Genomic DNA, 26794 nt, shown 5'->3' on the forward strand with positions numbered 1-26794 from the left:
AGGGCGAAAAGGGCGAATACGAAAAGGGGAAACCGCGCAACAAGCGACAACCCTCGAAAGGGTTGGGCAGGATCGGGCGCGGCGTGATGGGTGGAATTCGGCCCACGTCTTTGCTTCGAGGAGCCGTTGATTTATCTTATCGCAATGGGCTCGCGGAGACCCAGTAACACAGTGCCACGGCGGTCGTCTTAGATCGTGTGCCTGGTGATATGGGTTTTGGGTGCAATTCGAACGATCTGCCAGCTCTGGAAGGCTCGGATGAGCTTTAGAGAGGTGCGAGAGACGAATCCGAGCCCGAACGGTGGGCTTGCGAGACGGACATGTTAAGGGCGCGCTTTCATTCGCTCGCCCAAATAGCATAATCATTAGCGACGGTGTTTATGGTAATGATGTTGTTGATGCTGAATTGTAGCTGCTTTTCTCCTTCGTTCTCTTAGTTTTTCCCTTTTTTTGTTGAGAAAAAGAAGGCGTAGAGAGAAGAACCCTTTTTCCCTGGGTCAGCCGGCAGATGATTCCCGCTGATTACGCGTTGATTATGATGCAGATGATGCGCGCCTGCAGTGCACCGGGCGGCCCAGACATTCCCTTTGGGCCCCACGTACCGGTAACCTAAAATCCCCGATTCGTTCCCTTTCGAAACGACGACGGTGGCAGGGCTATTGGAGCTGTTGGAAAGTGACGGTGATATCCCAACGGTGCACCTGCCTGCTTGGGGTTCCCCAAAAGGGCATCGAAGGGCAAACGATGCACACGAGCGCATCGCAAACTGCAACCTTCAAGCGGCGAGCACACTAGCGGCCGTACGTCAATTTTCACGATCCTGCGCGATGTTTTGCAACGTGCGCGAAATTGGTCAAGGTGGCTCGAGAAGAGCTTAAGGTTAAGGGTGCGATAAAAAACAACAACAGCCGCTGGAGGCCAGCATGGAAGATGAATGTTAAAATCATACATGCAACAGCATAAAAAATGCGGTAAAGCACAACTGACGCTAATCCTGATGCAATTACAAGACAAGTAAAGGGAGGAAAAAACACTCCCACACACACACACACACATACACATGTGTGTGTGCAACGAAACGAAAGCCATTTTCAATTACAACACACTGCAAGAAACGATGATTGATCGGTCCTTAAAGGCTTAGGAAAAACACCAATCCCCGCCGGAGCACATCGGAAGAAAAACATCATCGAACAAAGGGCCTTTGGTAATCGATTCGAGCGGTGTCAAGATCGTGCTCCTCTCCACAATGCACTGCCTTGCATGCGGCACTCTCTCCCCCACCCCAAGCCCACCTGATAATCGATAAGATGATTCAGGAATGCACCCTGCGAACCCAAGGGTGGGCGATAATCAGCGTCGCGAACACACAGTCGGGCTTCCCAGCGCGCCCGGATGGAAGTGAAAATATAATAAGGAAAGGGCTTTTTTTGTCTGCCTCCTCAGCCGAGAGCCTCCTAGGGCTATCTCGATAGATCTCGCACCACCACCACCACCACCATCACCACCGCTTCGAGATGATAATGAATCATAACCCCACGGAACGCCATTGAAAGCAAAGCTAGACGAAGGAGATCACGCGAGTCGAGCCCTTTTTGTGGTTGGCATCAGGCACCGGGTGCGAACGAACGATCCCACCACCCTCCGGTGGACGCGCGGATGACACGGAAATGTAGGTTAGTCGTGTCGTTTGGAGTGTGTAATAGTTTTCTCCTCACACTCGGTGACCTGCGGCTGGTGGGCTCGTGTGCATGTGTGTCGCGCGCGCGTCTCGTGCCGATGCACCTCGCATGTATGCACCGTCGTGCATTGTGCACCGGTGTGACCCTTTGCTCTTGCTTCTATCCATGCTCACAGTTTATTTTTTATTTCGCTTTCGAGTGTGTGGGCAGACGATGCGGTTGAGACGATCCAACGGAGATGCAGCACAGTGCAGGAACGAATTTACACAAAGCGACTGCATTCCCGGGGTGTTCTATTGGACATGAAAGCCTTTGAGTTTTTACTAAATATAAAACTTTTAAAAAAAGATTCACTGATATGTTGTTACAAGAAATCTATCTGGCGAAAATGGCGTGAATTCTACTGTATATTATACAAGTTGACACAAAAGGGCACCCACTGTATGAAGGCAAATTCCTCTCGGAATAATCTAGTCGTACAAAGCACACCTTTGAACAAAAGGATTTCGCTCTTTTTCTTCTTCTTCTGAACCCCCTGCAAAGTGGCAAGGTGAAATTCCACCTTACGCCCATGATGTCACGGAGGTTCACGCATTCAACACAAAAAAAAGACCGCCCTGCATGCATTATGACAGCCGCGTGCACGTTCCCGCAAGCCTGCAGGCGCGTAATAATAGCACTTTTTTATGCTAATGAAACCCATCGCCAAACGAGACAAAAAAAAAGCTGCCACCGGAGTGAAGGGACCCAAGAAGACAGCTTGAGAATGGGGTGCCTCTTTTCGGCTTCATCATTAAGCCCGACACCGTGTATGAGCCCGGTGATAACGGTGGGGTTGCGACTCGGTCACGAGCGCCAACATAAAAATCAATGACCATTTATTTCGAACATCCAACGAAACTTTCCGTGAACGAGGATGGGGGGCTATGTTATCGCTCGTCCCGAACATAATCGTCAGGTCAGCGCTGATTACGATGCACCGCGCAGCCCTTATCGCGCCACTTGACACGCACACGAGAGAACGCGCGTGCCATCATCATTAAGCGAAGGATTCGTCGTCGATGGGGCGCTGGGTTGGATTTGGGCCACCCTTACGGGTTACCCTTCGCTTTCGTTTTCAAAGCACGCTTGAAGGGTGCTTCGAAAAAGGGAAACACGCGAACATCAATTACACTTCATCAGCGGAAACCCGCCAACAGAGCGGGTGCTTTCGATTAGTTCAAAACACAGCAGGATTCTCGCCTACTCTCTCTCTCTCTCTCTCTCTCTCTCTCTCTCTCTCCTACCTCTGGGTTTGGTTTTTTCTTGAAACCAACGCCATGACCACCTTGCCGAGGCACTTTCGAGTTGATGAAACCGTTCGATTACGATGCAAAACGACCATCCACGACACACCGGGACCAGGTGAGGAAAAAATTAAAAATCATAACTCGTGCACCTCCACACCCGGCGGTGGAGCTAATTTTCATACCAATCCACCCTCCTGCGCATGGCGCGGCCCATAACATCGGGAAGATTATGATAGCGTCCTCACGAACGAGCTCACAACTCGTCGTTGTGCCTGTACCGTTTCCTACCGGTTTTCACTCGAAATGGCCACTAAAGCGCCGAATTTATGCGCCGCCTTTTCGGCCGGCCAGGATGAGTGCAAGGAATTTTCGCTAACAACGTGTGGAGAAGGCTCAAACGAAACGAGGAGGAAAAAGTCCTCTTCGAAGCGGATCATGTAAAATTGCCGCACGAACCGCACACCGAAGGGACACGAAAGACCTCCATCGGCGACAAGCGACGAACAGCATCGAGCGAGTCAATAAACTTTATCTTTCTAATGCTGCTGCGGCTGCTCGACTGTGAATGTTTTAATTAAGACTCATGCACGAGAGCAAGCTGAGACCGGAGCCGGTGCCGTTTATATTGATTAGATTTTAGTCGTTATTCCCCACTCAGTTGCCAGGCATATAACGATGAATTTTTATTCCCCTCTAAGCTTGCTCTAAGCATGCTTGATCTAAGGGTAGCTTTACTGGTGGATTTAAAGTTTAAGATCATTTTGAAAAGGTTCTTCATATTGTTTGTTGCATAAGATGTTTTATTTAAAGTTTTTTTTATTCAAATTGGCACCGCTTCCGTTGCGATAAAAGAGAGTATAAAAAAGATCAAAATAGCCCGTACAGCAATTGTATGTCCCGCCAGATCAAAGCTACCGAAATGGGGTCCGGAATGGCCACGCTACCGGTTCGGTCAATTGAAAATGAAGATCCCTGAGAAAAAATTTCTTCCATAATTTGATCATCACCCCCGCGAGCGCTTTCTTCCTCATGATGCGCTTTTTCTTTTCTTTTCGCACAGCCTGCCTTCTTCCTGTCTCGCCAGCGCTAACTTAATTGATCATTTCCAATCGCCAGCCATACGGCCTTTTCGCTCAAAATGCAGCTCACCTTACATAATGCAGCCACCGTTTCTCTTTCGCGCGCGCGCGCGAACATTCGGATCCGTCAACCTTGACGCAGATCCTCCACTCAAAGAGCGGAGAACAAGACAAAGAAAAACAGAAGCAACCGGCACGAAGCCTGGCCACACAAAAAGCGGTGAGTTATGAGCGTATGGAAAGGCGAACGGAAGACAGTCGAGTGGAGTTCCAGTCGTGGTTTCCAGTCTCGCGGTTGATGATTTTCCCACAGTTTCCCGAACCCCGTTCCCATCCGAAACTGAAATGAGGATGCGCCGGGCATCGTACAGAACAACCTTACGTCATGCGGCAGTCGGTTGTCGGAAGGGTTGGTTTTGCGATCACGATGTCAGTAGCACCCCAGTGACCTAGACACGGGTTGTTGAGGCTGAGAAGCTACGATAAGCAGCATAATAATTTCGATCCCAAAGATGGTGTGGAAAATTTCTACAATCTCCGGTCAAAACGCTTCTCCTGATGAACTTTCCTATCCCATAAACTTTATGGCTGCCAGCCATCATACAGCAGAGCCTTCCTGTTTGCAATTCTCTTCCATCGTAGCGTGCTGCAGAAATGCTTAGCTCGTCAATTCATGACCAAAAGAAAACACGACCAAGCTGCCCAAGGGCTCCCCATCACCAGACGGCATCGATTGGGCATTGGCGGCTCAAAACACGCTCCGGCCACTACTCGAGGGCCACATTCCTTAGCTGACATAAACCGACAATATGTAGCATACCCTCTCGATGTCCGATCAACCCTACCGGCCTGTGCGGAAGCAACCGGGAAAAGAAATTTCTGACAGTTCTCCCTGCAAACTCCCCTTTTTTCTCCAGTAGAGCAACAGTAATAGATTGACGACAGGCCAGCAACCTGGGATACAGCCGAGGTACGTAACAAGCGCGCATGTCGATCGTGATTTCCTGCGGCCGAAGATTCCATCGGATCTTTTCCGGATGCTTTCGACGAAAGGCGGCATCCGGAGAGGGATGCGCGCGTAGGGAAAGCCGCTGTCCGGTACGATAATTAATCTTCGATGCTCCCGATGTTCGCTCGGGACGATCGAGAAGTGAAAACATCACACGGAAGTAGGTTTCGAGCCGGGGTGTGGGAGCTCTGGTGAGCCAGCCGTGCACGCATGGGCCGGAAGAAACGCTGAGGATGTTTAGCACCGGAAGAAGGCTGTTCACCGAGCGCCCAATGCCACCGAAGACGTACTAGCTGAGTTTCCCTACTGCACGATTTATAATTGATTGGTTTGACGTTTCATTTCTTCCCTCGATGATTGGTGAGCTGTCCGCTTTCTAGCGGGACCGTTTTGACCTCCACAGGGTTGAGAGTTTTGTTTTTGTATTTTACTTATTTTTTTTGTTTCCCTTCAAACGTCAATCGCACGCCCCTCCGGTGCAATGAGCCGCACACGAATGCAATTCCAAACAACAACATTCTACGGATCACATTTGCATACCACAGGTCACCAAAAATAAGGTGTGTATTCTTTTAGCGGCTTACGCAAGGGATCGTTGTTCGAGAAAAAAAGGCTCCCGCCGAGGGAGAAGGTTTCACTGCAGAACAAGCCCTTCCACATGTTCAATAGACCCCAGTATGGACCGGTGTCCGATGGGCGCGTGTGCTGACAGGTAGCCCCGGTGCGAATCAACACGCCACGATCTAGGTCACCGCAGGGTGCCTGTCCCGAGCGAACTCTGATCGACATTCGCCGTCAAAGTCACCGACTTCGATGGGTGCATCCAGTGAATGCAAACAAACGACCGTCGACGGTTTCGGAACAATCGACACACGGCGAACAGGTTCAACGAGGTTGCAATAGAGCACCAGAACACGACGGGCACGCGGTGGAATGTTTCGATTCCGATAGCCTACCGCTAGATGGGAACACGATCGCCGAGGACAATAAATCATGTGATGTTGGACGGAACAGAATGCACTAAGCTAAGGACACTCAAACGAGCTACTGGACATGGACACGGACACGGAGCTACTTCGCTGGGTACTTACTGATATCGATGTAATGAAATGGATGGAGTGGGTTTATGATGGTAAATGTTAGCACACTGCATCCTAGAGATGAAACATGTAGAATAATGAAGGTGAATAGTGGAAATGATGGTGACTTTTTTTTGTCACTGTCCCGTAAAACATTGCCACTGCAAAAAAAAATCATATCCATTTGTTAACACACCCAACCGCTGGCTTCGAGTGTTACGAGTTTCTGCCTGTTTACATTTCATCCACTTGAACACAACATTAATCATGCTAATCCGGGTAGTGCGTACGAAAATAATTCACAAAACCTAAAAGAAGCCTTTCACATTTGGCCTACTGCTCGCATGGGCATTAAGCGTTGCCGAGCGGCATACACGTCCGATGTTAAGGCGTTGGGAAAAGAGTAGAAAGAGTCGAGGAAATCCACAAGCGAAAAAGTGGAAAAAATCCATACAGCCACCACATAAAAATCCACACCAGATCGGTGCGTATGAAAATATGCTAATAATATTACATTGTATGAATTGCGTGGTGAACAAGTAGGTACAGGGATGCAGCGGAGGGCCTCAGAGAAGTGGCTGCTTAATGAAGTCATTACGTCGCCATCGCTCGACACTTTATCCCGGAGCCCACACGAACATGCGCGGGAACAGCTTCACCTGCGAACGACGCATTCGCCCGGTGTTGGTCCGCAAATTTCTTTTCAATGAGCCCGACCATCATAATCGCCTTCCGCCAGGTTGCGATCATGGGGTGATTAGCTAATGTGCAACAATGTAGTCGGCTTCAACGCCATCAACGCCGCATCATGCACCGTCCGATCGTTTTATTCTGGCACTTGTCTGCGATGAAAGACATCGGAAAGCTAACGTCTGCAGATTTTTGCTGAGATTTAAATGCACCTCGACTTGCGTGAGCACTTTTGCATTAATTTTATTTTCCCACGCATTTCGGTGCATCTTTCTATCACCTTGGAGCTTGGGGGAAAACGAATGAAAGGGTTGATGGATAGAAAGTGCAAGTTTGGGAAATGCAATTACAAATGCGAGCACGCATATGTACCGGTGCTTAGGCTGCCACAACTAACACACTCTGCTCTGGGGTTTTGCGTGGGAAATATGCAAAGCAAGCGCACGAGGCACTGCTTTATTATGACGTTTCATTTTCGCAACGTCAAGTGAAAGTGAAAAGGCTTTTTTTACATCAACCTCTTTTGCCTAATCACTTTCCTCTGCACTAGTCAAGTATGGGAAAACTTCTTTTCGAAAAATACTACTTAACCTACAGTTGCAATACTACCCTATTTTTGGGGTTCGTTTTTAATAGGACGCATTTTTAGCATTTTCCAATACCCACCACGAATACTAAACTGGGAATCCTTTCACGAATCTTCCCACCTCCGATCGGAAGTCAAATCAGCAACGCTATCGGACACTAATTACTCGCAACGCATGAACCACGCACACGACCGAGGAAAAATATGCGCCAAGCGTTTTGCACCGTAAAATGAAGCGCCGAACGGCACATATTACAAAAGCCCCACGAATCGGCTTAGGCCGGAACGGGATTAGCACAATCGGGTAGGGGGAGACAAAAAAAAAGAAAATGGGAAAACTCCAGCACCGGCGACGGGAAACGGGAAGGCGACTGTAAAACGTCAGGTCGAAGCCGTGGGCCGGATAAAAACAGGAAACAAGTTTCAGTGCTGCTAAGTGACTGCCGACCAATTACCCTAAGGCGGTGGTGGTGTTGTAAAACTTCCAAGACTGCGAAAGAGCACACGAGCAAGAGAGGAACAGAGATGGAGCAGAAGGCAATGGAAAACAGTGGAAAGGATGGATGGGTGGTGCGTGGTAGGAATGCAAAAAAAAACCGAAACAGCAATAGCGACGAAAATGTTGAAAAATAAAACTGGTTCCCTTCCGTTCAACAACCTGCCACAGGCCGAGACACTGAACGGTACTACTGGCGCAACTTCAGGCTCACTGCCCTTCTCTTCCAGCTAGTCCACCTACCCAACCATACCCGCACGGAGCCCGCGGGTCAGATAAAGTGAGACAATTAATCATCGGGAAATTGTTGACGGTTTGCTATTAATTTAATAAATCCCTGCCGCGTCCGCATCGGTTCGCTCACGTGCGAACGAGCGCGCGCACGCCCGGTTCGTGAGTGCGTGCCTTGATTGACACGTTCGATGCATGTGCGTGCGCTGCATACGACGAGCAGCAGTTTTGTCGTGCATCTCCGATGGCTCTGGCACCTTTGCGTAAAACGCAACGCAAAATACCACCGGTGGATGAGGGATGGCATAGAGGGAAACCTGTTCGTGCCCTTCGCCCTGTTCCGCGCTCGGAATGGTGGCGCTTGGCACGGGTGCCACGCTTGATGATGGAATTAAATTATTAAACATCAATTAAAGCCCTCCACGCTTGCGGGCGGCATCTTCAGCCCTTCAATTCCCGGCCGAAGGGAACCGAGCGCGTTACCTGCAATTAATGCTTCAATGACGGTCGTAGATATTTTTACATTTTGTTTGCGTTAACATCAAGGTCGTGTAATTAGCGTTTGTAAGTAGGTCGCGCCTTGGAACGGTACTGAGTGTTACAATCGATAGCAAAAAAATAATACGAGATGAAATTTTAATGTGCAATAATAATCTAGCAAAAGCCAAGATGAGCTGCCGAAATAATGCGAATTAGTTTGTGTTACATACGTCTTGACTTCAGCTTCGGATGCACCGGCTTCAGTACGCGTCCTTTCCGGATCGAATCCAGCAACTGCTCCCGTGGACAGGACACTCGCTTCAGCGGCGCTGGTGCAAGTTTCCTCTCCGATGCCTGTGAATGAAGCGCATTTTTATCCATGTTAATTCACGCTTCGCTCGGCAATTCGAAGGCTCCATTTACCTTTCGCAGAGGTGGTCTCGAACGGATGAACTCCAGTATGACGGCGTGTGCGTCCTTCTTGACCCGCGGCGGAATGTCGCCGTTCACCATAACCTTGCGGAGATTGTACTTTCTGTAACGGGAGGAGAGCAAATGCGCGACATCAAATGCTTGCGCAGCCAGATGAAGGTCACAAAGGAAAAGGGCCCATTACGAGTGCTACCGATCGATATGATTACCGCCGTCGTGTCGTGATTGAAGTGGCGTAGGAATTTGGCTCCCATTCCAATAACGGTTGGCGAAAGTCGACAACAATGAACTAGCACAATGGGCTAGCTAGCATCTCCTTTGTGCGGTTGGACTCGCTCTTGACCCCGACCCAAATCCCGGCCCCGGGCACTCACCTGGAGCGGATATCCTCCATCAGGATTTCGTAAGGTGTCAGCTCGTACTCGATCGGTGTACGTGAGAAGTTGATTTTTTTCAGCCGCACGCCACGCCGCAGCTCGTCCACGACCTGCATCCAAAAGCGAGCCTGCAATAGAGAGTACATAAGTTAGAAAACTATAAATGGAACCGTTTCGCCAAGTGATCTTCAACTAATTAAACAAACAAATAAGATTAAGCAAATACAAATGAAAAAAAAACATCCAAAAAACGACTGAAATCAGAGCGAAATAAGATGAAACGAACGACAAAGTAAGAGTTGAGCACGCGAGAGCGCATTACAACAGAGGCCGAATGACAACACCTCGCCCCGGCGCATTATACTGCGATGACAAAGTGGCGCCTAACCGCCACAGTGGCCTCAGCGGGTCTCATGTTTCATTGGTCACATATTTGCTGGGGAATGCGTAGCGAAACGTTCCATCACGATCAGAGCAGGCGATGGAAGCTGCTGCGCTGGCCGCAGGCACAGCAGCAGTAAAAGGGCGAACCATCGATCGTTCGATCGATCGATCGATGCGAGACAGTGTATCAGAATTTATGGAATCCGTGATAGTTATGAAACCTAGACCGAGCTACCGCCCAAGCCCTCCGATGACAAATCGAAGCAATTTCAATCGGGAGGCGATTCATACTGTCAATCGTGACCAGCGGGAGTCCAAAACGGGGTGGTTATGTTTGATAAACCGCTAAGCATCCATGTGTGAGCAAAAAGCGTGCTGGTGGCCATTGATGAATCCGAGCGACGATAAAAAATGGAATTTTAGGTGCTTGTAAGCCTTTTTAAATTTTTTTTTAACTAATTGCAAAGCACACAGCATCCATTAGTTTTGAAATTCTTCATCAAAACAGGTTTGCGATGTTAAAGAAAAACGAAAACAGCTTAATGGCATTTAAGCCCAAAGGCTTTCGGAAACTAAAGTAGCCGATCTCGATCCTCATATTTCACATCCATAAGTCCGCATGAATCACTAGCCAAACCGCGTACACATGCGATCCTTTTGCGGGTTCATTCTGTAGTGGAACGAAAAAGACTGAACGCAAAACGCACGGTTTGCAAATCATCAGGTTTGCCCACCGGGTGGAACGGGCGGTTTTGCCAAAGTGAACGTAACATCTAGAACCCACCACCCGAGAAGCGGGAGCTTCCAAAAACGGGCGCACATTCTTCAAGCTTGGGTCGGTCCACGCTTAAAGTGCCTTTTTAGCTTAAGCTGCTTATGAAAAATGTTACCGATCGGTGCCGGTAGCGATGAAACCAAGCGAACCAACCGAAGCCGGTCGATCAAACGGGAGCGATTTCAACACACCAAATCGTTTAGCATGCGACAACCGATAGTTGCCGGTGAAGGGTAGAGTTTCCTCGTGGCCAAAAGGAGCAAGCGGTTTTTGCCCCAGGTGTGTGATTAAGCAATAGAAAAACAAAACGTATGCTACTTTTTTGTAGCATCGTTTTTCCTAGAACTCCTTCACATGGGGTTAGAATATTGGGGCGTAATAATTGCAAAACAAACAAGAAGCCATTGAACTGATCAACCGAACGGCAATCGTCGCTATTTCCGTTCGGCACGCCAAGCTCGGCATCGCTTAATCCAGTGGTAATTCATTTATTTACTGCCCGCCCCATCCGGTGGCGTGCGAGATCAAAGTGAAGCATCACAAAGCACCATTCCAGGAGCAGTGCGAGAGCATTGCCATCATCGCCATCTCATAATCCATCGCTTCCCGGTCGGACGAACGGTTCGCGACCGTGATCGACCCCGTTTCCCGGGCGATGGAAGGAAAAACGGAAATAGATCACTTCTCACCGCCAGCGGATGGAGAGGATTTTCATCGTCATCATCATGGTCGGCAGCAGCACCGGTGCGGCCATTCGCCATTCGCTGGAAGGTTGTCATTTTTTAATCAAATAAAACACAAGCCACGATCCACGACGGGGGCAGCAATAAATCAACAACTAGCAACGGTTCCAATTCGCCCAAGGGCTCCGCCGTTCGTACGCGGTCACATTCTGCTCTCCCGTTATGTGCCCGGATGGTGGATCCATTCGGCGGAGGAAATTGCAGCGCCACGGCGTACTGATGATGATAAATGGCGGCCGGAACCCGCGAGCGCAGGAGGGCGGGATAAAAGGAAAATATCAAAATCACTAACATTCTACGGCATGCGTCAACAACCGCGCGATGAGCAGGATGCGAAAAATAATGGCTCTAACAAAACCAAAGACAGGACGCTACGAAGCTAGAACTAATATTTACCGAAGCATTGAAATACATTTGATCATAAATTCAAACGCTCATACTTGCAGTGCCTGCCAGATGCGCTGATCGTCCGACTGCGTCCAATGGGCGACGGAGAAAATCAAAATATTTAAGCAAACAAAACCAAAACGAGCAACAAACACACGCATAATGATGACCGAAGCGATACAAAGTATCCGCACGGTGCCGTTGTTGACACATAGTTTGCGGTCCGCCAATTGGTTCATTTCGTCGATAAGTCGAAAAGTAACGGCCAGCGACAAGAAGCGAACGTATCATTACGCGACAGGTCCAGATCCAGGCGGCAGTCCCGGGAGCAGCGAAATTGAAAAATAAAAAGGAAACGATCGGTTTGGCGCAGACGTGAAGCACAGCGAAATATGTAAACTGAACCGTTGATTTTTAACGATCGTCTCCCATTGCCGGATCGAAAGGGACCTGCATAAAGTGCATCAACGGGAACGAGAGACAGGAAGTGGGTTTGAGTGGCAGGAAAAAAAAACTGCATTATTCGAAGATTAATTAAAGTACATTCTTTCGCATCGTTGAACGCCAATTTCGACCGGCACCTTATCGTTCGACAGCGGCGTTGTTTGCTACGTTTCTGCTTTTGCTCGTTCCGTCGCCCGATAACGCGTGGTGGATTCGCGTGTCGGAAAGGTGAACGATGCAGTTGGACGTGCAATTGGGATGCAGAAGGAAATCAAGAAAACGTTTCGTACCAAAGTCGACCCCATCTCGTCTGCGCAGCGTCTGAATGCAAGTGAATGCTGTTAACGGTGCGTCTACCTCTTTCCCATTTCTTCCAGCTTGTGTGCTGTTTTGTCTGCGGCAGACAAGTTTTCCCTAGAAAGCACACATGACAACGGGTTGATTCGCTTTTTTCCGTCTCCCTTGCTAAAGTTTTCCTCTTTTCTACCCCACGACGGAGGGTTCGGCGACGAAATGAAATCCTTTAATTACCGGACGCAGCATTTGCTGCTTGCCGGCGGATGCAAAAATGGAAGCCGACTTTCACCTTCACCCGCGTCGACAAAACAATGACGCTCGACAGGATGACGGTGGAATCGGTGGTACACTGGCAACTTTCCGGTTGCAATTGTATTGCTTTATGCAACGCGTTACGCGCTGATATGCGTCCTGAAGCACCCGAACGGACAGAAGAATAGAGCCATCAGCAACACCATCGAAACCAGCAGCAGCATTTTGGCTAGGCGCCGGAATTCGATTCAGGCAGGGACGAAACGTAAACGGCCTTTCCGATCGACGCGGCAAGAATTCCGTACCGTTTGCAGTACTTTCCCAAAAACTAACCAGAAAAGGATGAGAAGGAAAAACGAACCCCTGGAGATCGCATCCGGATTGGAAAGGAAATGGAAAGTAGAAGAGAATCAAGTTTTATATTTTTTGCCACCGATCAACCTGACACATTCATTTTCGTTGAAAAGACCTTAATTTATGCCAATCTAGGGCTGGTCAGCTGTCATCGGTTTTTTTCTTCTTTTTCACTTGCTCTTTACTACTCTCTTTTCCTCTTTCTCTCTTTCTCTCTCTCTCTCTCTCTTCCTTTCTTCTTTTTCTTTTTAGTCCCAATTGCATTGGTAAATATTTGTAACATGAAGCAAAAGAAAGGTTCGTCGCTTGAATTTGTACTAGCCACTCATTGAAGTCTTTCGATATAAAGCGTTCAAACCCACGAGGGCCATGGACGATTCGAATCGCTTGTGTCATAGTTTTAAATTGATAGAAACAATATATTAAGTTTCAAGCATTTCACATTCCATTTATACGCTTCGTCTTCTCCAGCATACCTTAAATGTAGGCAATAAACGACGCAAGTGCACGTTCGTTACACATTTCATCCGCTCATCGCTCACTTTCCAAAATAATCTTCCAAGCTAGAAACGCGTCCAACAAGCCGTAAAATGCAGTTTATCGAGCGACAAACGACCCACAAGCGCTTCTGTACAGGAATCGCGGAGAAGCACACAACATCAGACAAAAAAAAACGAAACCACCACAATCTTTGTCGTGATGATGCTCAATGCTAATTGAGCATAATGCTGCAAAACTAGTGCGATGCGAGTTGTCGGCACTTTCTCGAAGCTTAAACTTTAGCTAGACATACTAGAGTAGACAGGAAATCGTTAGGCAAATTGGACGTTTAACCTCCACTTGGTTGCCCATGGCCGGCTTAGGGTGCATCTACCAAAAATACGCTAAACAAATGGAGGTCATTTGTGAACGGAATGTACGCGCTTATGTTATCCACCGACCCTAACCTTTGTTTCGGTGAAATTTCTCCGGTATGTGAGTAACCGCAATACGCAAAGGCCTTTAAAATTTAACCTCGAATTCAGCACAGGCAGCAAAAAAGCCAAAATTAATTTTGCTATGCTAGTCTGCCTGACTATTTTGTTTAATTTTTTATCCATTTTCCAGTGTAAGTTAACGAAATTGGTTTACATAGCATTACACGCTCTGGTGTAGAAAGAAATCAGGCAGATTGAGTCTCTCACGTAGCGTGTGCAAATGACGTTGCTGATCATATGCTGATATAGTGACATATCCATGAATAAAATGAAATAATATATTAATTTCCACCCCCCTTATTTGCCTTGCAAATGATCCTTACGGCAAATCTTGACCATCTTTCCCCACTTGTTCGAACAATGTCAAAGCACAGGCAACAAGATAATTTCATTGCTTTTGGCCATCTCAACCAAAATTAGATGACGTGCACACCAACCCAATGGTGACGGTTTTATGTGCGCTGTATATTTTCTGACCCATACGAGCGATGAAAAATGAGCCCCAAAAGGCATATGGCGCGTTCGGTGATGGCTTATTTGCATGATGTATGGTTTGTTATTCACATTTTAATACTGTGACGACCGTTGCGAATAGTTCCGTTTGCACAGATTATCTCCCTCTGCCGTGAGCAAGCTTTTTCTCTATTGATGTTTCGCTTCGCTATGCCTGCCGGCCGTGGAAGTGATCGCACGAGGAGCTGAAATGACCCTTTTTTTTCTCTTCTTAGCTTTACATTTATGTCGCCCAAATTCCCGAGCCGCGCCGGAGAAAGGAGAATAAAAGTGCCAGCAAAAAGGGCAGTAAAACATATTTTTATGGGTCTCGCGTTTATCAACTCGGAGCTATGATTTCGTTCACATCCACATGCCACCGGCACCAATGCGAGATTGTTCGATCGTCCGCGCTGTATGGATCCGTTCCGTCGAAAGTACCTCCCCGAAACGAAATGCCGCTGCGTAGGGTGGAATTTTTAATAAGGACTCACGTAATGAGCAGCCCTCTTTTCGCCGCAACCGAACGAAGCTCCCCCTTTATATTGGTTCCTTTCTTCGTCATAAATTTCCAAAGCGGCAGCGTTCGCTTGCTCAGCCTGCGAAAGATAGCCAGGTTGCTCCGTTTCAAATGCAACCGGCGTAGTACAAAAGTTTTCATTTTTGCAGCCATTATACCCATGGGTTTCGGTTTTTCGAATATTCACAAAAGTAACCGACCACCCTTGGCTGACGCGTGATGGTTTGGGAGCTTGCTTTGGTTCGCTTTTTTTGTGGTGCGGCTTCCCTTGCGTGAATTTCGCCTTTAGGTTATTATTTTTTACGCCTCAGCATCGAGATATTGCACCGATGCGGAAACAAAGCTGCGAAAGGGTATACTCCCTTGCTATTTTATTTTCACGGTCCGCTACTCTGATTGGTGTGTTTGTTTAGCGATATTACTTAACCCGTTTGCCGGCCGATTATGTCATATGTTTTCCCAAAAGTGAATGTTTTGTAAAACATGCATAGCTTTAACGCTGATGCCAAATTCCATGCTCGAAAGAACTTTCGGTATGTGGCTTATTTAACGACAACAGACCAACACTCCAAATCCTAATCGAGGGCACAAGCTCCGCCAAAGATTAAGCAATCATACAAAAAAGAGATCGTGTTAACTTGAAACGATTTTGCTAAGCATTGGAAAGCCACGATTGCTAATTGTAGGGCTCTGATCGAACGGCATAACCAATTCGCATGCAGCAGACGACGAGAAGTAACAGTTCTAATTATTTTGCTATCATCGCTAGGCAAACGACCTCTTAGAAAGCGAATCGAAAACGGTGATGGAAAAGCGATCCTTAAACATCTCCTTTCAATCGATCGATCGCTTGGCCAATTCACAGCCGACACCAGCGAGGGCAATTAAAGTAATTGAATTAAATTAAATTAATCTAAAACAAACCCAAGCAAACAAACGTCGACCGGGGCAATCGCTCCGCAAAGGGAAAGGCCAAAATCACCGTACAACAGCCGCTTTGCTCTGCAATCAAACGATTTCGTGGGCTTTTCCTGCGCCCCAAGACTGTGCCAGTTTCCCAAGCAAATCCAGTGCAAGATCACTTCAAACGACACAGAGCGCTTGTACGGACGCGCGGCTGGTCTCTCCCTGAAAGGCACTAATTGTACGTTTTCTCATTTCCATGCCCGTGTGAGGACTCGCACGGCGAACGGATTTGAGCCCGGCGAAACATCTTCTTTTGAATGGCCCATCACACGAAACCGGACAGCCGGGGCTCTCACTTTCCACGTTACCATTCAAACGAAACGATAATTCAATTAAACGTGCCCCTTCCGGCTGGTAAACAGATCGTTAGCCGAAGGAAAGCAGACGAGGCGGTTCGGTTGTCAAATTTCCCTCGTGGAAATTGTACGTGCTTTTCGATGCGGCATCACAATTTTCAGTGGCCGCAAACAAGATCCAGGAAAATTAATTCGTTTGCAATTTGGTTACCCTACGTGGGCAATTCGTTTGATTACTCTGCACACGAACCACCAGTAGCTGAAACCGTACAGGCACGCTTGATACGCTTTCACGAGTGGTGAATAAACGCGAGGACCTACACGATGAAGATGTTAAATATGGTTGTTGCAAAACTCCATCGCCCCAGCGGGGGTTCAGTCTTTCTAACGACAACGAAAATGATCGATAACTTACCCAATCGTTGAAGTGGATCTTCTCCAGCTCCTTGCCAGTCGTTTCCGTCTGGGCTTTTAATCGGAGCACCTCGGCCTCACCCTGGCAAACCCGCTGCAGGAACGTGCGTAGCTCGAGCGTTTCCGTAACGAGTGCGCGGCACACCGCCCGATAGTGATCTTCCGGTTTCGAGGGTGACACTCGCGATGAACAGTACTATTGGAAAGAGAAAAAGCAAAAAACAAGAAAAGTTTAACATTAGCGTAAATGCGTGGGAAGAAGGCTATTAATGTTGGGTAGTTTAAACACCAGAAATAGAATCAATAACCGCGAATAGTATGTTTGGCGGGTGAAATTGATTCTCATTGCATCTCTACGCCTGCATCGAAGAGGGCAATAAATTGTCAGCAATCGAAATCGATCTACCGAAAACTAAAAGCCGTTCCCGTTTCTCACGAGCGGAAGGTATTGCTTTCAACCTTCATTAAGACGAGCAATAAACTTGCGAGTGTGTGAAAATGTTACACGCTGCTTCCTTCGTTTCCTGAGTAGCTACGATATGATGGAGCCAAAGAGCTCCCTCGTGGAATGGAATCGAAATGGCATTTCCACTGGTTCGTCAAAGGAAAAATAAGCAGCTGCATCAATTCGACTTTAGCGTTCCCAACCTCCCGTGTATCGGTGATCTTTATGAGTAAAGCGAAAAGTGACAGTAATTTCGGAGCATGCGTACATTTCATGTGTCCGTTCCGTTACAATTTCGAGCCCTTATCGTTTACATCGTATACGCTTACTTCACCTTACATTTCGTTTTTCGTTAACCACGCACATGTCTTTGTCTCGTAAAAAGATAAACGCACATGCACGTGCACCAGACATTTTCATGGGATTGGGTTTTGTTTTCATTTGCCGTCACTTTTGAACGCACGAAAGAAAACTGTCCCATTTCTCTTCTGTGGCCGCGTGGTATCGATGACGGTGCTGCTACCTTTCACTCTGAACCGAACCGGGTGTAATCAGAAACCAACCCTTCTCGATGGCGTCAGGATAGAGCCTCGGCACCACTTAAGAAGCTCATTTCCGAGCATTTCACACGGGAGGTCGCGCCACGTCAAACGCGCAACATGAGCAGCGGTTTGTTTTCCCTTTCCGGCCGGTCAGTTTCCATTTCCCTTGGCGACCCTTGGCGTTGCGGTGGAGTGGCTTCCAGCACCGTCTATCTGGCTGCGGGGAAAAGTGACAAAATCCCGGTCCTAATCTCAAAGCAGATCCACACTTCACCCGGTAACTGACACCGAATGCGCTAGTCCTCGTTAAGCTCGTGCCGAAGAGGACGCAGGGAAAATTAGTTTAACGACTCCATTTTACGGCACGTAGAATCCGCTCCATTATCCAGCGTGCCTAATGATATCGCCCCATTTTGTTCCCCACGAGCAACCTTGAGTGGCCTTCCGCACGGTCAATCGCAAAGATGTGCCGGAAAAAGTGAGTCAAAGCGGATATATTCTTTTTTTGTCATGTTATTTCGGGTACGCCCTTTACTTTCTCGCACCACACGCAAAAGGAACCGTGGGGATTAGGTAGCACCCACGTGGAAGATTCGGACAACTCGAGCCCGATAAGACGCCAACGAAAAAGCGGATCCCATCCACCGAGCGCATCCGCTTCCGCGTGGTAGTGCGAGGGAAACTATTCACGGTATGTGCATACAACCACGTGACGGGTCGAAGTAGGTTACGGCTTAGCGATGGCGATGGTTTATCTCCGACACCGAGAGTGGATGCGTTCGTCGCATCAGGTTGTAAAATAAAAATAATGATACCCACCGAAACGAGCCGTATGTAAACGACATGATTTATCGCTCTCGAACGATTCCATCCTGGGCGCGTGTTTTGATAAGTCCTTCTCCGGAATCATGTTACCGTTCCGTTGCATACATGACGCTCGGAAGTAGTACTAGTGCCCTTTCTGGATCACTAGCAAGTCTATCTTTTTTCATTACCAAGGGCAAAACAGTTAGCGTGAAAATATAAAATGCAACCCTCCCCCTGTTTGGTGACGGGAAACGATAATGAAAACGGCGTGGAAAACGGGCAGCATTAACGATCGCATTAAAATGCATCAGAAACGCAACCTAATTTTGGACAACGAACTATTAAAAATCTCACACCCAGCGGTGAGGGGTTTGCGTTTCGTTTCGGTTGTATCTTCAAAAACAAAAAGAAGAAAGAAACGAGTGTAATGACCTCACGACGCAGGGAGGGCTATTTTTAACCATCGAAAAAACATTGCGGTTGGAACATAGCGTTAATTATTTAAAAGCACGCATCGAACGTGCGCCAGCGACTCGCTCATTTACGATATCAGGTTCCAGGCGCAATAAAACGACAATTGCTAGTGACAAATGGATCCTCGAAAAAAAAACGTCCTTTCAAAATAAAGCTATAAAACATTCCCATAAAATACCGTACCGGGTCGGTAGAAATGTTGAAATTTTTACAAAAATCTCCAATCACTTCGCAGCGTTCCCCTGCGGATCGCAGTTATGCGGCACCAATTTTTACGCAACGAATCATAAAATCGAATCGGCAGCAACCAACGCCGGGCACGCCGGGGCACCGTCGTATTAAATTTCCATAACCCGCCACTGCCGGCAAACTCCCATCCAATGCCGATCGAAGCGTGCGTGCGTGCGTGCGTAAACGATGCAATTTATTTATCGCATACCGCCGCCCCATCTAAAACAAAACTCAACTCCCTATGAGCCCCGGTACAGGAGAGCTAGAGAGAACCCTTCTCCCTTCGGGTGCCCAGACTGGGCCACCGATGCCATAACCGCGCGGTCGTAAGGTCTGCATAAAATATTATGCTATAATTCGATACGGCCGCGCGACGGTTCCCGCTTCAGTCACGTTCCGTTGACCCAATTTTCGCTCGCACAACCCGGCAAAGGAGCACACCGGTTGACCAGGGATTGACTCCGTCTATTATCGTACCAACCGGCCGAACTGGCACATCTTGCTCTCCGCCATGCTCAAGGCCGCAAGACCGGTGCGATGGGCTTCAAAAATTTATTGCATCCATCAGCTGATTGCGATCGGTAATGGATTTCAACTGTTGTGTAGAGAGGATGAAGAAAAAGAAAATCATAACAATCCGCTTGTGCTCATGTCCGCGCGCGCATGTAGGCGTATGAGACCGCATTCCCTGGCCGCGCGTATCGTGCTGGATTATTTAAATTGACCGTTAAAAGCGGCATCGGTGACGGCAGCTCATCGGCGCGAGCCATTTGCCGACGCCATCATCGTCACCGGGAAGCAGATAAGCCCGATCGATGCAAGGTGGCGTAATACGCACTCCGCTAACGATCGGCATCGCACCAAATAGAGAAAAAACAGCCGCTTCTGCGTGAGGCATATGCACGGAAGGAATTCCGAGGCACACATCTTTTATCTAAAAGCATCACGATGCGAGACCCTGTTTTTTTTTTGCGCGATTCTGTATGTGTAAATTGCATAAAAAGCGCACTTCTCCTACGAGTGAGTGTTACACAGCCAGATCATTTATGATTTCCTTATGAAAAGCCTTTCAAGATTATTTCATAAACGATATAAAAAAAGCGACATACCGCTCGTGCGAGGGTGCAGTCGGTTCGAATATTTCTGTCTCCTGCTTTAAAGCGCCTTGAACAGTTTGTAAGCGTCGGACCACCCCGTCCGGTTGCGGAGGATGGATGTCGTCCCTGCTTACTTAAAGGGCTGGCTGGCTTGTTTTCCCCACGTGCGTCCACTGTAGGGCATTAGGTTACGAAACTGGGCAGGTTTGAGCTAAAAACCGATCGCCACCACCACGACGGCGACCTCGCTAGGTCGAATTCCTCGCGCGTAGGACAATTCGGAGTTGCATCCTGCCTGTCGCCCCGCTTCACCGAGATTACGAAGGTGGACAGCCATCCTGCCACGCACCCTTCGTTATGGCTCCAACGCGCGATCAGAAATGTGTCACGTGTTGGGCCAGGTTCGAAGGTTATGTCAGCGATACCGCGTGGCCATACGGAACGCCGACGAAAGCAAAAGCGAATGTGAAGCTGAGCGGGAAACAAAAACAGCCCAAAAAAAAATCAGGTATATTGTCAACCTCGTGGGGGGAAAAATCGGACACCAGCACCAAATCGGGAGAGGTCCGACATTATAGAAGAAATGGTGGCTTCGGTAGCATGTGCCTTTGTTTTCCAAAGGTGCGAGAGCAACTGGGCAGTTCGGACGGCGCATAGGCGTTAGGCGGTGGTTTCTTGAACTGGGCAGGAAATGACCATCATAATTCACAGCCTCCCGCTGCTGGTGGGACTGCGCCTCTCGGAATTCCTTTCAAGGCTGTATTTTTTCCCTCTCTTTCACCTAATCACCTGGCTCCGGGAGCATTTTCGGCTTAGCTAATCGACGGCTGATAGTATTGAAACTACCGCCGACTAGCAACCCGGCTAGAAAACAAACTTTCGCTTTTACCAAAGCGCGAGGGAAACATTTTAAAATACAGTTTCCATGACAAACAAACATTCTGGCGGGCTCGACGAAAAAATGGCCGAGATGTTCGCCGCTGATTGCAGCTATTTATTACACTGCGCTGAGTGAATTTTTATCTTGAAAACAAAACGAGCCTGCTGTGGTTAGACAACAATGGAAATTACAACAAAAAACTCGGAAAACAATATTTTGATCTAACATGATGGATGTGATTTTAGTTGGTTTTATAATTTTATCGCTTACGACAATTATGCGTAGTATAAAAAACTGATCAATTGTAACACTAACCAAATACACATTGTTTTCCAAAAGCAAAGTGCAATTCACGTCAATCCATAGCTACAAAATAGAAACGTTTTACAATGACAACGTGTACAAAAATTAAGAGAGCACACGAAAAGCAACGCGGTGAAACAAAAAGTCTCCCCATTCCATTGTGACACCAAAAATTAAACCGAACCGTTACCATTACCGGTAACCTCCCCAGAAGGAAACCGTTCTTTTACAAACTGAAAACGGTTCCAGATAGGGGGCGAGCATTAAACCGAACAAATTACAAGCACCGCCGCTGTCGGACAAAAAAGCCATTCCGTCGGATGAATCACGAGTAACCGCGACCCCATCGAAGTGGAGCGGTTCTGATCGCGCGAGAACCGGGAGAAAAGTCGCAAACAATACTACGGCCGTCCAGCTGTCGGCCGTTGCCGCAAACGATCGCAAACGGGCAATCGAAACCACATCAATGGTAAGCCAAAGAGGCCGCCGCAAGCGTCGGTTGAGTTCAGCCGCCCAGAACAGCGCCGGTGCCGCCCGAAAAATGCCCAAAAACGGAATCTCCTGCCCCCGGGTTGGATGGTTTTGAATTACGGTTCGAAGACGCCGGGTTTGGTGGGTGGCAAGACTCGAAGGGTGGATGTAACGACCGCTAGGGTGTGCAAGTTCAATCCGTCAAAACCAGGAAGTGCACCAGAAGGTGTTGTTTCACAACGAGACCTTGACGACCAAACTAGGCCTCTGGCCACGACGTTGATGTCTTTTGAGTAAGAAAGGCAACAAAAAAAAACAAGAAAGAGGAAAAAAAGAGACACGTGGACGTGGAAGGTGGTACACTCGGCGAGTGGGAGGGCGCCGACAGCGATTGAGTAATTTAAATCAAAACCAGGTAATTTCCCATTTTCGGTTACGTTTGTGGCGCGCGGCACGAGTCAAACAGGAAAAAAAAAGAATCCGTTTGTAAAATCAACATCAAAAAAAAAGAAAAGAGAAGAAAACAACTCACCCTCTGGGGTTGCAGGAAACAACAAAAGACGCGCAAAAAACGGAAATTTGAATGGCTTCCCACCCACCATCGTCATGCTCCAAGATGGGAAGCGATTCCTTCCATCGAGGGGCGTTTCATCGACCCGCGTTCGACATAGTTTGTAGCGGCACCGTAAGAAAAAGGCTTGGAATTTTCGGCAAAATTGTCTCCGAACAAAAGATTCCACCATTCACCCCACCGGCGCCAGCTTGTGAACACTGATTTCGCCCACTTTTCGTCCGTACTTCTTTCCACGCTTTCAGTACAACAGTTTGGGAACGTTATCGGAACGGAACCGACCGGAGTTTGGTTTATTTTGTTTTTTTCTTTGAGTGGAAAATTGTTTTTCCGCACCCGCGAGTTCCGGCAGACTGGAGGATGGGTTAGCAGTTCCGTTATGAAATGTTTCATCCATGCAAATGAAGCACGTTTTATGAGCTTCAGGTTGGAGAGAGATGGAACACACGAAAATAAATAACACATTGGTCTGATAGGAAACCCCATGCGGTGCCAATGCGGTTCAGCCGTGCGTAAAATTTCTTCACCATCCTAATGTGTCTAAAACTAGAACCACTTGAGCAGTGTCCATATGATTTCAAGTTTTTTTATATACATTTAAGCTTCAAAAAAATGTAATGACATTTGAAATCTCTTTCAGAAAGGTCATTCATTCTCAAAATAACCTTCAAAAAGCCCAAAATCAATCAATGTGTTTGATTAATCTGTGTCTCGTTAGTACGTCGAACACGGATGCGGGCTGCCACCGAGAACAAATTTCCATAAGTCGCAGACAATCCTTCCGAAATGTCGAATCCCGACGAACCGATCACATTTATGCAAAAGGCAAAATCCCTCAAACACCTAAATGCCGCCCAAAATCCCTCTCAATAAGTTCCAGCTCAATAAGTTGTCATGTTTTGAACAAACCTAAACTCTTACCAAGGCTCCCGTTGAACAGCCCAATATGAAATCTCCTTTGGCTGTGTGTTCGGCAACTTCTCTTCCGTACAGCTTCTCGCATACCCGAGAGCATCCGGTCCGGTTCGGACCCGCCAGCAAAGTCGTAAATCTCCGGAAAATAACTCCCAGGCGGGATGAAAGCATAATAACATTGGACGTCGACCAACCAACCAAAAAAAAATACACAGCCAACTGGAACTAAGCATCTACTCTTAAGCCATCCTCGATCACGCTCGATCGCCGGTGTGATCCATGGATTCGCTTTCCGAAACACGGCGACTCAACCGACCGCAGTCTACCGCGCGAGTTCGATCATTAAATTATGCTAATTTTAAATTATTACCCATAAAAATCCGATCCGATCAGCTACCGGACTTTTCGCTCATTTGCTGCCACGGCGAGGAGTAAGCGAACCACATCTTAGAGGCGGATTTCGACCGACCCGGCGGGTGAACCGATGCATTCGCGGGAGGCACCGAACTAGGCCAAACCTCGAACGCTAAGCGCTTAAATTCAGATAATCACCAACGGCTCATGGTTGACCTCCGGAAGCGGTGCGCGCTTCTGTGCCGAGAAGTTGTTCTACTTTTTGTTGCGCCGCCCATCCCGCAAAGGTGGAGAAGATGGCTTCATTATGGTTCACCGCGGTTCACCCGAATTCACGCAGCTGCGAACCCTAATGAGCCATAAAATATTCTGCCCTCACAGACCTATTTTTGATCAGCCATCCATCATCGGTCGATCGGATGAGGTGAAATCTGCACACCACGCATACCGCCGCGATGGCACGCTGTGCGGTGTACGGCCGAATTAGGAGAAAGTTTATGACTTAATCCACACGCTACCGGGGCGGAGATGACTGCAAAAACGACCCTTAACACGAAACCAAAATTCATCCAGCTGGGAATGAATGATTTGCAACTGGCCTGTGATGGTTGCATGCAACCATGTACCATACATTCCCGAATGTGATGGCCGCAATGTTCGACAAGCATGATCATCAATCCCAAAAAATAGCTATAAAATAGTTAACCTACTTCTTTATCCCTTTACTGATACAGCCATAAGGTCCATCGTAAATTCTGAGCTAATTAATTTTGCATGATGATTTCGGAGCATCGCTAGCAAGACATCGATCCTCGACTTCGGCACGGTGACCTCACAAGAGCCCGGAAGAGGTCAACATGCGCTTAGGCCGGATCGGGTTTCGCATGATTGATGCGCCTGATCCGGACGTCGATGGGAAATTTATGAGTAATTTATTCTCATTAAGCACTTAAGCGGCAACGGCATTGCGCGATAGCTAGCTCTCTTCCACTAGCTCAGGCTCATTAGAATGATGATGATTTCCCTTCAGCTTTCACTACGTGGATCTAACGGGAGTTACAATGGGTGGATCAATTGTTTTTTTATTGATGCCGTAAGGTTAATTGCTACCATATGTAGGTCAACCATCTGGCGATCATTTGAAGGCTTGAAAACTATCCTCTATTGCAATTTTCGCGAACATAAACAATTCCGCAATCACGCAAAACATGATCCTCGATGCTCCACTAGGTTTTTTCATATTACTTGACATTTTTTTGCCTTATTACTACTGCCACGGGATATACATTCCTGAAATCGAAATCATTCTTTTCCCTTACGTTTGCGAGTGAAAACCACTGAAATGGTTCATGAATTCTTGCCAGAATCTAGAAATAGAAAGTAATTCCCACCGGCCGGCTCCAACGATGCGGCTTCTCCGACACAATAAATCACTGTCGTTACATTCACCGCGCGGTTTCCGCATGCCGCGAATAATCGCTGGTACCGGCTAGCGAGCAAAACGACGTGCTAACCGCAAGTCTGCCAACTAGTGCGGTCGGTGGCGCCACCACGCTCCGGCGTACTTTCCCGCGTTCTAGCGGTCTTCATGCGCGACCAAGGAGTGGCCCAGCGCACGGTGGTTGATAGATGTAATTAATACGGGCTTCATCCACGGTCGCGCAAGCCCTGAAGCATAGGTCACCGTCGCAACAACGATAAGCCATACTGACAGGTTTCTGACATGTGGAGAAATATGCCGTATTGTACACAACAATTTAACCCGATAATAGTACTGACCTTCTATCATAGAAATGAGTCGCTACAAAACTTTTAAGCACGATGTGTAGTGGGACACAGCGTTGCACATATGAAGGTACCTCTAATATGCAGAACAGTTAGCAATGTCATGTACGTGTGAAGTCAATAAAATGGCTCAAAAAACATACTAGCTCTTGTTCCGTTCTATCATGTACGCTGAAAGCCATCGCGAAAGCCCCACAATGAGCGCATCATCGTAAATTTGTAACCAAACGACCGGAGCAAAGTTAGCATTGGGAACATCTAAATCAACACCGCAACAGTGGAGATGAAGCGGCAAACAATTCCTCCACGCATGGGCGACTTCTCGAGCTTCCGCGGCAAGCAATTGCAGCTTTCCAGTGAGTCAACAGCATACGGCGTCTCGTTCTCGAAACGGTTACCCCAAGATCCGGAATGGTGACCTGATGTTGCGGTCTTGGGGTTCGTGGCGGTTGTTTGCCATTACAATATTGCCATCACCCATCACCCACGACCCACCGTCCAGGAAGAACTCGTGCGCCGGCGTCTTGAGGTGTCACTGGGTGTTATAATAAACAATGCGTACGCGTACGGTACTTTACCGCTGCCAACTGCTTCAAAGATGCAGCACGCCATTCTGCAGCAATGTTCACTCGCAAAATGGACGCCCTCAGGCACACACTGGGGCCACCCACCCTCACGGAAAAGAGGCCACCCCCGCACGGGCAGAGAACGCTATTTACAGCCCCAATGCGGACGGCGTTCGCTGCATTCGGACCAGCGTAGGGTAGGTGTTACACGTAACTTACTTTATGTCATTCCAGCTTCGTTCGCGAAATCCAAGGCCACACATCGGAGGCGATGAATCGGTTCCGCTCACGTAATGGACGGGACCGGCGTCTGCGGCTGCATGGAAATGGATAAGAGCATCTTAAAGCAAACGCCTCGAAAACGCCCCTTCTTCAGACCGTGCTGGAGGATTCACAAAACGTGGAGGAGATTTTTCTCTCCGTTGCGGCTTTTCTTTCGGTGAAGAAAAAACTAACAGACCAGCCGGCCGCGATTTTTCGCTTTCACTTTGGTTTTGTTTCCCCAAACCAAGCCGCATCGGGTTGCTTGATTTGATTTCATTGTTGTGTCGGCCAGGGAAGAACCAACATGCCGTTTCGGTAGCCCACCCGTCGTGGCTCATTATCAGAACCGGTGTTGGTG

The 26794-nt window shown here is 47.9% G+C and overlaps 1 protein-coding gene across 1 annotated transcript in view; it reads right to left on the reverse strand.

The window, feature by feature from the left end:
- LOC128722820 (protein spire) overlaps positions 1-26794 on the reverse strand; it is a 110370-nt gene that overhangs the window by 23787 nt on the left and 59789 nt on the right. Inside the window, exons 5-9 of the mRNA XM_053816501.1 lie at positions 16733-16927; positions 11773-11805; positions 9428-9558; positions 9045-9156; positions 8850-8975 (exon numbers count right to left, since the gene is read on the reverse strand). Of these exons, the coding sequence (XP_053672476.1) occupies positions 8850-8975; positions 9045-9156; positions 9428-9558; positions 11773-11805; positions 16733-16927 (597 nt within the window). The remainder of the gene's footprint in view (positions 1-8849; positions 8976-9044; positions 9157-9427; positions 9559-11772; positions 11806-16732; positions 16928-26794) is intronic.

Source organism: Anopheles nili, chromosome 3 (genome assembly GCF_943737925.1).
Source record: "Anopheles nili chromosome 3, idAnoNiliSN_F5_01, whole genome shotgun sequence".
NCBI classification, from domain to species: Eukaryota; Metazoa; Arthropoda; class Insecta; order Diptera; family Culicidae; genus Anopheles; species Anopheles nili.